General features: G+C 40.9%; 1 protein-coding gene across 3 annotated transcripts in view; it reads left to right on the top strand.

The window, feature by feature from the left end:
• Window positions 1-344: 344 nt before the first annotated feature.
• ralgapa1 (Ral GTPase activating protein catalytic subunit alpha 1) overlaps window positions 345-12,597 on the top strand; it is an 81,747-nt gene continuing 69,494 nt past the window's right edge. For all 3 annotated transcript variants that reach the window (XM_030718146.1, XM_030718145.1, XM_030718143.1), the window contains exons 1-10: window positions 345-695; window positions 6,665-6,775; window positions 6,858-6,907; window positions 7,691-7,748; window positions 7,929-7,972; window positions 9,078-9,255; window positions 9,438-9,553; window positions 9,945-10,083; window positions 11,872-12,080; window positions 12,205-12,522. In XM_030718146.1, the coding sequence (XP_030574006.1) occupies window positions 590-695; window positions 6,665-6,775; window positions 6,858-6,907; window positions 7,691-7,748; window positions 7,929-7,972; window positions 9,078-9,255; window positions 9,438-9,553; window positions 9,945-10,083; window positions 11,872-12,080; window positions 12,205-12,522 (1,329 nt within the window). In that variant the 5' untranslated portion in view covers window positions 345-589. The remainder of the gene's footprint in view (window positions 696-6,664; window positions 6,776-6,857; window positions 6,908-7,690; window positions 7,749-7,928; window positions 7,973-9,077; window positions 9,256-9,437; window positions 9,554-9,944; window positions 10,084-11,871; window positions 12,081-12,204; window positions 12,523-12,597) is intronic.

Raw genomic sequence — 12,597 nt, 5'->3', positions numbered from 1 at the left:
TTATTTGTTTTGGGAACTGTAGTTTTCTGTGTCGCGACTATTCGAATGAATGAAGGTCCACTAATCAGACATGAACTACATTACCCATGGTTCATCGCTGTAGCTCGAGGCGGAGAGTTCGAACAGAATTGTGGAAATTCGTTTTAAACATTAAAAGTGTGAAACCCCTTTTATGTCCAAAATCTTCAAGATTTTTATGACATTTATAAAAAAAAAAAACCAGGATAACCAAAAAATGCTTATAGTTGTGGCATGTTTGCGTTGAATTTATCTGCCATCTATTATTTTGTTTTCCCTCCTCCCCTCCTCCGCCATGATGTTTTCTAACTAAGCAGCTACTGACTGTTGTGGTGAAGGGAGGCGCAATGGATGGATGCGTCGCCCCGCTACGCTGTACATATTTGTCTTAGTTTAAAAAGAATGAGTTTGTCTGATCATTTTTTACCCGTATATATACTCCGCGCTGTTGCGGAGGGCTGCTAATGGTCTGGGAGAGACGCTTTTTGTTATAGTTTGAAGATTAGCTGGCTACACAGACTAGCTCCTCCTTGCTGTCTACCATCGCATTCTTGCGTCTCCTGCCTCAGGAATGTTTTCCAAAAAACCTCATGGGGACGTTAAAAAATCCACACAAAAAGTGTTGGACCCAAAGAAGGACGTGCTGACGAGGCTCAAGCATCTCAGAATAGTGATAGGTGAGTTGGAAAGCTTTATTAAACGGCGAACAGCTTCGCTTCTGTATGCCAGTTTGCTGCTTTAGTGCATGCCGCACGAAACTCACGTAAAAAAATCTCCAGATTCAAAGTTGACTTGATTGTAAACCTACACACCGCATTTTTTTTCACAAACTAGAAGACAATTTGAGTATTTTAATATCGTCTCATTAATTCGGCATTCTCTCTATTGTCTTTTAAGGTAAATTCCATTATTTTTAATTATTTTTTCTGAGCTGTTTATCTTTGAAGTCGTAGTTTTTTCCTCTTTTTTTCCATCAGAATGATGGATGCGTAACTCTTGAGTATACGAACTGAATTTTAAACCAGGCCGGCTGTTTCTGCTGTCGAGCGAAGGGCTTGATTTCTATTGATTGTTAGGTAATTTCGATGCAACGTCAGATTTATGAATGGAGTCTCCGGATAAAGTAAAATCAGGTGTGATGTCCGTTGAACGCCTAAACAAACACAGTGATGCTTCACTCCGTTTGCCAGGCTGCTGTGATTGCTGCAGGGGCGTGCCTGTGTGAGTTTTGGATAAGGGCCTGCTGTGTGAGAAATGCTGAGTGTTTTCTTAACATGTGTTAAGATGTGTTGCAACACAACACCAGGGTTGTGAATTCGTATGAGAATAAAGGAGGATAACAGGGTATAAAAGTAATGGATGTGTGTGTGTCTTTCACTGACACACTCTTGCTCACACACAGACCAGAGAGGGAAAATAGCCTCTACTATTTCCTCTCTGTGTCCAGTACAGTAGCCCAGCTTCCTGTTTCTATTGTAAGAGCTGCTGGTGTCTGTGTTTGTGTATGTCTGTGCAAAACAGAGAAGGAAAGGGGTGTGCCCCCTCTGTGTGCTCTATGGGGAACACGGCACCACGATAAGAGGCAGAGACACAAACACACTTGAAGTGAAATGGTCTGCAAGGAAATAGATGGTTGAATAATGGCTAAAGGCATATTTTGCAGTCATGCTGCCATGTGAAATGAAGAAAGTGATTTTTTTTTGCCCAACAGTTAAGAACTGTTAACTGCAGCAATGAAGTATTTGTTCTGGTTGGTCTAGCCATTGTAGGAAGCAAACAGTGAGCACTAAGACTCTTGAGCAATTTTTAGATTGTCAGAACAGTTCATACCATAATACCTGTTATGGCATAGTGAGTCAGAAAGGAGCTTTTGTATTGCTATGCAATCAGGTTAATAAACAACTGTTCCCAAATCCTCCTTGCCTTTCTTGTTCATTCCAGACCCCCCTCCTGCCCCCACAAAAACAAACACCCCCCCCCAGTTAAAATTCATTAACTCCTCAGTTAAAATTGGTTGCACTGCTGTCTGGACAGATGTTGACAGTATGTCCATGTACAATAGCCTCCATTCAGACCATCTTAAGATTAAGATTAAGATAGTGTTTATTTGTCACATGCACAGTTATACACAGTACAATGCACAGTGAAATGTATTTTGTACCTGCAACCATATATACACACACATATAAATAAGAAGAATAAAAATTAAAAAAAAAAGTAATTCACACTATACTCTATATACTATACACTATACACACTTTTATAAATTATAATATTTACATTGTGCAATAATGGTCCAGTTAGGGCTCAGAGTTGAGCAGACGGATGGCTTGTGGGTAAAAACTCTTCTTCAACCTTTCAGTCTTAGCCCTCAGGCAGCAGTAACGCCGGCCTGATGGGAGCAGGGAGAAGAGAGAGTGTCCGGGGTGGCTGGGCTGTTTTAGGATCTTCATGGCCCTCAGCCTGCACTGCTTGGTGTAAATGTCCTGCAGGTTGGGGAGGGTGGTTCTGATGGTCCGTTCAGCTGAACGAACCACCCTTTTTAGGGCCATGAAGTCCTGCTTGGTGCAGTTTCCCATCCAGGTGGTGATGCTCCCACGCATGATGCTCTCGATGGTGCAGGTGTAAAAGTTCCTGAGCACCTTGAGTGGGAGCTTGAAGTCTCTCAGCCGCCTGAGGAGGTAGAGACGCTGTCTGGCCTTCTTCACAGTGATGTTTATGTGATGAGTCCAGGACAGGTCCTGTGAGATGGTCACTCCCAGGTATTTGAAAGTGTCCACCACTTACAAAGCAAGAAATATTGATCAGGTTATTCCAATAAAGAAATCAGATGTATGTGTCTTTGTTTTTTAATGCAACACTCAGTTGGGAACTAATTTGGTCATTGAATGTTTGTGAACAGACAGCTACACAGACTGTTACCAGAGGCCTGTGTGGGATAAGAAGGGGTCCTCAGAGTGAGTCATGAGTGTGAGGTGTATGTGGGTTTTTTTTTGTTGTTGTTTTCACTTGTTGCGTTCTTACACTTGTTTCTATTGAGAGAGTTTTTTTTTGTTCTGTGCCAATCAATAAAGACATTACTGTATTTAAAAGTCCAACAGCGATATCCAGGCAGTGTTTAACGTGGATTCTTTTTTCAGTAAAGTGGATAAAATCAAACTTGGACTTGGAGTACTGTGCAAAAGTCTTGAGCTACACTTCATTTCTTTGTCTAGCAAAGAACCAATTTTAAATTGTCAATTTGTTACTAGTAGCCAGTTGCAAAAAAAATATAATTTGTTCCCATCTCAGTTGAATCTACAAAAATGCCAGTGATAACACAGTTTTTTCAGACATCAAACAGTATTTTTGCACCAACAAGGTGATTCCCAAAGAACTGAAATCTTGGCGTGCCTCCCCAGAGCAGGGACTTCAACATTATTGAAGCAGTGGGATCATCCAAAGGCAGCCAACATCTAAAGAAGAGATTTGAATGCCCCTTAAGAAGGCTGGAGAACTATTCTGGAAAATTACTTAAAGAAATGACAAAAAAAGCTGCCTCAGAGTTCAGGCTGTGTTGAACATTAAAGGTGGTCATACCAAATATTAACTTTCTAGCTCATTAGAATTGTACAAACTCATTTTTTTTGCCCTCATACACTGTATTTCCATGTACATTCGCACATGCTTCAATAAATTACTGAAGGTGTTTTCAATTTTCTAGCAAAATAGAAAGAAATGATGGGTGGCTCAAGACTTTTGCACAGTACTGTACTCATACAAAACAATGTGGAGTCATGCATGAATGATAAGTTAACAAGCAGTGAGCAGAATTAAAGTTTAGACATGTTGGGGAAAAGATTAACTAGTGAGCCCTTGAAGCTGTACTGTGTTGGTGCTATGATTATATCACACATTAACAGATGTCCTCAACCAGTAGGACCACTTTACAGTCTGTAGAAAGAAACTGGAAGCAGGCTAAGTAAATTAAAGCCTGCTTAAAAACTGATGTTAATGTGATTTGATGTTGTGTTTTATTTATTTTTTGCTTTAATATGCTGTTTAGCTGCCAAAGATTGCAGGGGAAATTAGCCTATTAGACACATTTACCCATTGATCATGTTCAAAATTTATTGCCATTTCTTAATTAAAATAAACAAAACTCAATTCATAGTCTATAAAAGGTGTTGTTGCGTTCAAGACCGTCTTGCTCACTTCTTTAAATTTAGCCTTCTATGATGCCACAAGAGAATATTGTACAAGAAGATGCTTATGCCTATGAATACCAGGATTAATCTTTCCAGGGAAGAGACACAAATCCCTTTTGGAGTTTCATCAGGAAGGGCGTCTAGTGTGAAAATCTGCCAAATCCAACATGCAGAGTTACCAACTGTGGCGATCCTTTGTGAATAAGGGAGCAGCCAAAAAAATTCTGGAACTAGCAAAGAGGAAATCACCCAAGTAAAATCACCTGGACTATGATTTTTTTTTTTTTAATGCTAGATAGTATTGTTTAGCTGGGGTTTATTTTACTCAAGCATAAAATATATTTTTGATCTTATCAAAAATAAATTTTGGTTTATAAAACAGCCAGAAATAACAGGAAAACGCTTAAACTTCTGTGAACTAAGGTCTGCATGTGGACCAGTCATCTCCTGTTATGAGTTAACTCAGATGGTTTTTGTGGTCTGTTTTTACTTGTTTAGCTAACTCGAACTTTGACCATTGCAGTACAGACCTGCACCACTGAATTAAGGCAAATGCTTACTATTTATGGAGACATTGCCTGATTTCAAGAATATATTAATTCATTATAATGAATGTATATCTTAAAACTGTGTTATTGAGCTTAATGGAAACTTTTGAGATCGTCACTTCTTTGTAAGACCATCGGTAGAACATCTGATGGTAAATTGTGCAGCTTTATTTATTTCAACTTTCTTTATTGAATTTTAACAGCTTAACATACAATATTAATCAGTAGAACACTGAAACAGCAATCGTCACAAGGAGGAAAAACAAGAAGATGTAAGCTAATTTCTCCCTAACCCCCTCACTCCCACCCCCCACCCTGAACACTCCCACTCTAGGTCCAAGCACAAGATTGACATCTAGCAGAGATCCAGTTTCTCTAACTATACATAGGAACGCTACATGAACTCACGCATCCATACATTGACGCACATTACACACATAAAAAAAAAAGAAATAAGTAAATAGATAAACAAGAAAAAAAGCCTAGTTTTCCTCTAAATTGTGCAGCTTTATGCTGTTTTATTATGTGTTCAATGCAGTGAAAATTTGTCAATTTAAACAGCAGTACAGACTCTCCATCGTTTGCCAAGAGATTTGAAAAGAATACACAGCCTTTGTAAAAGTTTTGGGGGCTTTCGGTTTTCTTTTTAAGATTATGGGGCCCAGATTCTCATTTGTGCATGACCCTGAACCACAGTGTATTTTCAGTATGACTGTGTTAAACCAGTGCATTTGTGCCTTTTCAGGACTGCCAGTAACTGTGAGGTCCAAAACGCAACTAGCAAGTTGTATGCAAGTGTATGTATGGTAAAGTGTGGCTGGCAACCAAACTGGGTTGTGTGTTGTTTTTACAGCCTCTTGACCATGGCACGGGTTTGTTTAGAGGACCTAGATGTGGTGGTAGGGTTATATTATTCAAATGTACTTCCTCTGAAGCAGAATGAGAACTGTGGTCTTCTCACCACTGCAGTTTCTCGTTTTAGACTTGTAGTCAAGTCAGTTGTATTTCCTTCCTGCATTTGTAAAGGTTTGAGGGGCTTTACAGGAATATAAAGGTCACTTGCATATTAAAACAGACCCCCCCCCCCCCCCCCCCCCCCCCCCAAAAAAAAAAGAAGCAAACAAGAAAATCACACACAAATTATAAAACACATACAGCATGATATTGACTAAGAAAATATGCTCTGTATCTGTAGTGTATTAATTCACTAATGTGGCTAAACCTGCTGGTTATTACAGCTGTGCAGTGGCACAATAAAAGGCACAATTTCCTGTTATCATTATAAGCAAAAACCAAGGGTTCAGTGCATGATTAAAGAAGTGTGTCTGTATGGGTTTCTTGTAATTATTATTGGTAGAGTTTGCTTCTCTAATGCTTTAAGGTCAGCTGTTCCAAAGATTGGGGTGATAAACAAGAAAATCTGCAATGCCAATTTGTCTTTGAGGAATACTGGTTGTCTAACAGTTTGGCAGGCATGTATGTGAGTTGGGACAAATAGTGAGAGACTGTCAGAAATGTAAAATGGTCCAAGACTATTTAAGGGTTTCTATAGAAATATCAGTGTTTCAAAATCAATTCTGTAAGACCTTTAAAGCCACTGTCCACTAAAACTGGAGCTATATTCTCTTGGTTATTCAGATTCAAACTAAAAAAAATATTTATCTTATTTCGTGTTCTTGGAGTATAGAAGTCAAGTTGCAAGATGCACATGTGATGTTTTTGTGTGTGCAGAGGTGAGATTAAGAGAAATATCCAGGTTTTGTGAGCATGTGATGTTAGGTTAACGCTAATGGGGGCAAATACTGAAGCAGATGTAGAGGAATTAACTGTTTTGTACAGATTATACTTGTTCTTCTCCTGAATGTGTATGTTTGTTGATCTTCTGATCCTTTGTACCTCTTATTTTTTTAGAAAATGCAGAGCCAGCAGAGCTGAAGCAATTCTTCGACCTGAACTATTCTCATATCTACTATGTCTTCTTTGAGAATTTTGTCTCAATCGAGGTCAGCCTCAAGCAAAAAGGTAAGTATCACAGGTGGTAGGAAGCAGTGCTTTAGCAGGTGAGGGTACTGTAGGTATAAATAAATCGTTCTCTGTTTTTCAGGTCATAAGTCTCAGAGGGAAGAGCTGGACTCAATCCTCTTCATCTTTGAGGTATTTTGAAATCTTACAGATCTTACTTATAGTGAAACCTTTTTAGATTAGAAGTATTGTGGCGTTTCATTGAGCATATGTCACATTTGCACTTGCACACCATTCCCAGAATCTGAAAGCCAACTGTTGGGATATTTTTTCCACAACATGCAGTCCTATGAAGCTGACCTCAAAATGTCGGGGGTTTGTTGGCAAAAATAAACTAACAGGATTGAGTGTGGCTGCAGGGTGGATCCCTGACATTTTGTTAAATAACTGAGGTGTTTGTGATTCCAAAGTCTTGGAATTTCTGTTGGTGTTGTCAGTTGGTTCCATAACACTGGCTGTCATTCCTCCAGCTAAGAGACACCGGCATGTGGTGGTGCTTAGCATAACCAGGATAAGATAGCTCTGTGTGTGTGTGTGTGTGTGTGTTTGTGTGTCTGTTACTGACCTCCATTTGCCCCTCAACATACTTTCAATTCAGAACAGGGCTGGGCAGAGCACATTTCCAGTGAATTAGGATAAAGGAACATGCTCAATGCTGATTTTCTTGACAAAGTATGGCTAGACAATAAACAGTTAATCAATTAGTTATTATTGTAATATTTACTTAAAATAACACCACAGGAGTGCAACTGTGTAGTTAAAGCATAGCAACATTTTTTCCATTATTACACTGTATGAATCCAACTGGCCAGCCCACTGGTGAATTCATCAGTGAATGGGATATTTAGCTTCAAAGGAAAGATGTATAATATACCAAGACTGATTCTTAATCTGAGTTTTTCTTTTTTTTCTTAGAAAATTCTCCAGCTTCTGCCCGAGAGAATCCAGAGCCGATGGCAGTTCCACAGCATTGGTAACTCACTTTTAACCAGTATTTTCCAGTGTGGCCACTCACACCATTATTATATATAATGTCAAAGACTGAACAGCAGATCACAGCATCTTAACGCCTCTGGCAACTCATTCAGTTCAGAGGGACATAAGAGTAGCTGTGCACTGCAAGTGATGAGGCTGACATGTCTTTCTCTCTCAGGGCTGATTCTGAAGAAGCTGCTGCACACTGGAAACTCTCTGAAGGTACTGCTCTCATTCAGTGAAACTGCATTAGCTGTCATGACTCTCGATCCACATCCTTTCTTACACCAAACAGGAGGTGTACGATCGTGAAAATGTTTTTCCAGTACTCTATGCAGTCCTGTGAAAACCTTCAGCCTTCTTTGCAACGTTGCTACAGTTCATTGAGTTTTGCAGCCATTCGTTTATACACAGCTCTCTTAAGGCCCTGCCACAGCATTTCAGTTGGGTTGAGATCTGGATTTTGACTGGGCTTTAGCTGTTGGACAGATAGCCTCACATTAAATTTTATAATACTTTGGTATAGAGGAGTTCAGTCGACTCAGTGACTGCAAGGTGCAAAGGTCCTGTTGCTGCAAAACAAGCCCAAATCATTACTCCTCCTCCACTGTACTTGACAGTTGGCATGAAGTGTTTGTGCTGATGTGCTGTGTTTGGTTTTCACCAAATGTAGTGCTGTGGGTTATGGCCAAACAGCTTTGCAAGCCTAAGCTGTACTGCCATATTCTTTCTTTTTTTTCTTTTTAGAGACAAGGGGCTTTTCTCTTCTAAACAAGTCATACTTGTTCAGTGTTTAATTGTACTGTCATGAACTTTAACATATTGACTGAGGCCTGTAAAGTCTGAGATGGAGGTCTTGAGTTTTTTTGGCATTTCTCTGAGCATTGCACAGTTTGGCTTTTTGGTTGATTTGCTGGGACTTTGACTCCTGGGAATATTGTGGCATTGTGTTAAAACACACCTGAATGCTCCGCATCATCAAACTGCCAAACTAATGCTTTTATAGAGGTGCTCACAGTCCCTGATGATCAGTTAATCAAGTGCATTTTATTAGCAGCACCTGGCTGCTACTTGAACTCCTTATTGTATTGTCTTTAGTTGGAGTTTTGCCAGGCAGTGAAGTAAATAGTGAGGGTAGCTGTCATTTAATGATGGATCACTACTGGATTGATAAACACAGGTTAATATTTGAATCAAATTTCTAGTAAGTTTTATTGTGTTACTTTGCTAAGCACTCACTTTATCCCCTAATTCCAAAGTCCAGATATTGTGTGGGGGAAAAAAAAAAAACATACCCCCTCTTTTTCTCTTATTGTTATTGTTATAGATCCGCCGTGAAGGTGTGCGCTTGTTCCTGTTGTGGATGCAGGCGTTACAGAGTAACGCCGAGCGTGAGCAGCTCTGTATGTTTGCCTGTTTGATTCCTGGATTCCCAGCTCCGCTCTGCCACGGGACCCCCCGCACCCTGGATACTCTGATCAACCCGCCGCTGAGTTTGACAGAGAGTTAGTATAATAAACACACACTCTCAAACACAGTCCATTAGACTCATGAATGCATTACGTTTTTTGTACCTGTAAGTTGATACAGTTTCTTGAATATGATTTGGAGCCCTTATTTTTATGCGGGGTCAAAGGGGGAACAGCCTTTAATGTCGTACCATACTCTCTGCTTTACCTCCCTGCAGCTCAGGTGATCCCTGAAGAGATCACTCCACTTGTTCCTCCTCAGTCAGGTGACAAGAACCAGGAAGACCTCACTGCCTACTTCCTAGAAGCGCTACTGAAATACATGGTAAACCAGGTATTATCTTTTTTTTTACTAACACAGTTAACACAGCATAACGACACTGTTGCTGTACCTTACTAATGCCACTAATGCTAAACGCACGGGAGAAGCCAGGTTTTGGGTGCATCACTGATTTGGTCATGCACACATTTTACAGTGTTGCTAAGTATTGATCTTTTTTTTTTTCTTACTGGATTCATTAACCCCCCTAAAAGACAATTCATCCCCTGATGCCACATAGTAACATGGCGCTTGTATTTCTTCTGCTTGCTGCTATCACACACTGATAACATTTTCCTCTGAAACAATGGTGCTCTTCTCTGCTCGACCCTATTTTGCTCTCCTCGTAACACAGGCTTGTTTGTCTGTCTGTCTAACTGTGTGTGTTTATGTCTGTATCGAACAGGCAAAGTCTCTAGAGTGGCGGTGTAAAGAGAACCATGAACGTGGCTTCAGCTTCCTCTTTGGGCACTTCAGGAAGTTTTACCTTCCTCACATCTTTCCCAACTTCTCCATGGAAACCAGCCTCTACAACCCCATGCTGGGTCAGTACTACTAAGTCAGTCAGATCTACCAGATACAGTTAATTTAGCAGTAATATCTTAATATTGTATTCATCCATCCACTTTGCAATATTCACTTCTCTAAGCTTACCAAGAAACTGATTTTTGTGATGTGGTCTGGGTCAAAACAAGGACCCTTCAATTTGGGGAAGACGGAACCAATCTGGTGAGGAGTAACGGTAAACGGACTCATATTTTGGTCTTTCTGACCACCTCAAACACTTTTACGTTACGAGCTGCATTCACCAGTTCTCACACACATTCACACCAATGGATCCTTAACATGCAAACAAGGGGAGCAGGAATTTAACTGTTAACCTTCCAGTTAACAGTTAACCTTAACAAATGATCTGCTCCACCTACTGAACCCTAAATCTGAGTGATGATTGTTTTTGCATAGAGAAAAATGTGGGTCTTTTGTTTTTTGTTTTTGAAAACTCTGAGAGCTAGCTCATTATCATGGTAGAGTACCCAACTGCCATCACACCACCATTTGGATTGATTACAGTGAATGTTTTACTGTGGTTAGTGTTAGACCCCACCAGGGCTGCCCTTTGTCACAGATTCCGTTCATAATTTTTATGGGCAGAATTTCTAGGCGTAGCTGTGAAAGGCTTCCGCCTTGGTGGCCTGCTTTTTGCAGATGATGTAGTCCTGTTGACATCATCACGTAGTGGCCTCCACCTCATACTGGAGCACTTTGCAGCAAGTGTGAAGCGGTAGGAATGAGAATTAGCACCTCCAAGTCTGAGGCCATGGTCCTCAGCCAGAGAAGGCCAGAGTGCCCAATCCCGGTCATGGATGAGTTGCTCCCCCAAGTGAAGGATTTTAAGTATTTTCACGAGAGAGGAGAGCAGGAGAGCAGGAGACTGACAGCCAGATTGGGACTGTGGCGACAGTAATGCGGATGCTGTGGTGAAGAGAGAGCCAAGTGTAAAAGCAAAGCTGTCAATTTACTGATCGATCTCAGCCACAGGTGCTTGACGAAATTGTGACCACTGCCGCTGGCGAGTGCGTTACAAACATGACGAAAGATAATGAGATTAAAATATAATAAATAAATGCAAGGATATGTAATGCAAGAGTGTGTGTGGAAGCATGTGTTTGTGAATGTGTGTAAGTACAGAAGATAAATACAAGAGAAAAAAAAACAGCATTCACACACCAAAAGTGTATTTACATAGGGAGGGTACCTGTTAATGAATACCTATTAATAAAATATGCCGTTTTTATTGCACACAGATTTAAAGTATTGCAGATAAGGTGGCTTTGCACTCACAAATAAAATATTGCACTATTACTAAGTAACCATTGCACTATTGCCAAGTAAGTAACTACACCCCTATCCTTACCTATGGTCAAAAGCCTTCGGTAGTGACTGAAAGAACAAGGTTGCAGATCCCCAGATAAGCTGGAGGAGGTATCTGGGTAGAGGGAGGTCTGGCTTCACAACCTGGCCCAGTATAAGCAGAAGAAAATTGAAGGGATTGTTCCCCTCAGACATTGCAGTAGAACTCAACTTTGACAGTCCTACTTTGACACTGTGTTATACCCCTGTTTAAACTTGAAAAAGACAGTGAACATGGTCAGTCTCTACTGAAAAGATTGGTCCACACCCTGCTGCTTCTGCCATCTATGTGACAGGACCGTGTTACGTTCACTTCATGCACAACAAGAACAGACTCAGAATTTGGTGATTGCACCACCTCATCAATTCTCTCCCACTCTCTCCCCACTCTCTCCCACAAATATTTTCATCTCTTTCATTAGATGTGCCTCCTATGCGTCATAAGCCGTTGTACAGTGTTGTGCGCAGAGAGCAGGATGGTGGTGAAATGCTGTACTGCACCAAGGAGAGTTTCCTTCAAGCTCGAGTTATTTTTATCCGCTGGTTGGTTTCCTTCTGGCTGGAACCGCGACCCAACACGCATACCCACATCCCAGGAACAGAGGGAGAGAACGTCCCCAAGAACATACAGGTAAGATGCACAGACGTTGTCTTGGATCACTTGCTTCTTGTTTTTTAACTGCACAATCCCCACAAGCAAATGACAAGGATTTTAAAATATGTCCCTACATCATCTGACCCGCTCTCTGCTTCAGCGAGCAGCAGCCGGATTGGCTGCTCGCTCCGCAGGCAGCTCAGATGACAGCGTTGGAGGAGGGATTCGATCTGATAGCCACCTTGAAGGAAGCGGAAGCTCAAGTGGGCCAGGAGGAGGTAGCATGGGCCTCTCTGGAGGTCTAGGAACTGAACCTGAACAGAGTCACTCGAATACATCCACACTGACAGAGAGAGAGCCCAGCTCCTCCTCACTCTGCTCCATGGATGAAGAGCAGCTGACAGACATGGAGGTGGTGAGAAGAGTACTGACCAACTCCAGAACCAACGTCAACTTCATCACGGAGATCTTTCGTCAGGTTAAGACCAAACAGTTATCAGAATATGGTAACAGTTCCATTGTATCTTTCTTGACACAATTATATTCCTGGTTA

The sequence above is a fragment of the Archocentrus centrarchus genome, chromosome 22, assembly GCF_007364275.1.
Source record: "Archocentrus centrarchus isolate MPI-CPG fArcCen1 chromosome 22, fArcCen1, whole genome shotgun sequence".
Classification (NCBI taxonomy): Eukaryota; Metazoa; Chordata; class Actinopteri; order Cichliformes; family Cichlidae; genus Archocentrus; species Archocentrus centrarchus.
The sequence above is the reverse complement of the archived record's forward strand: the minus strand, read 5'-3'. Positions and strand labels throughout refer to the sequence as shown.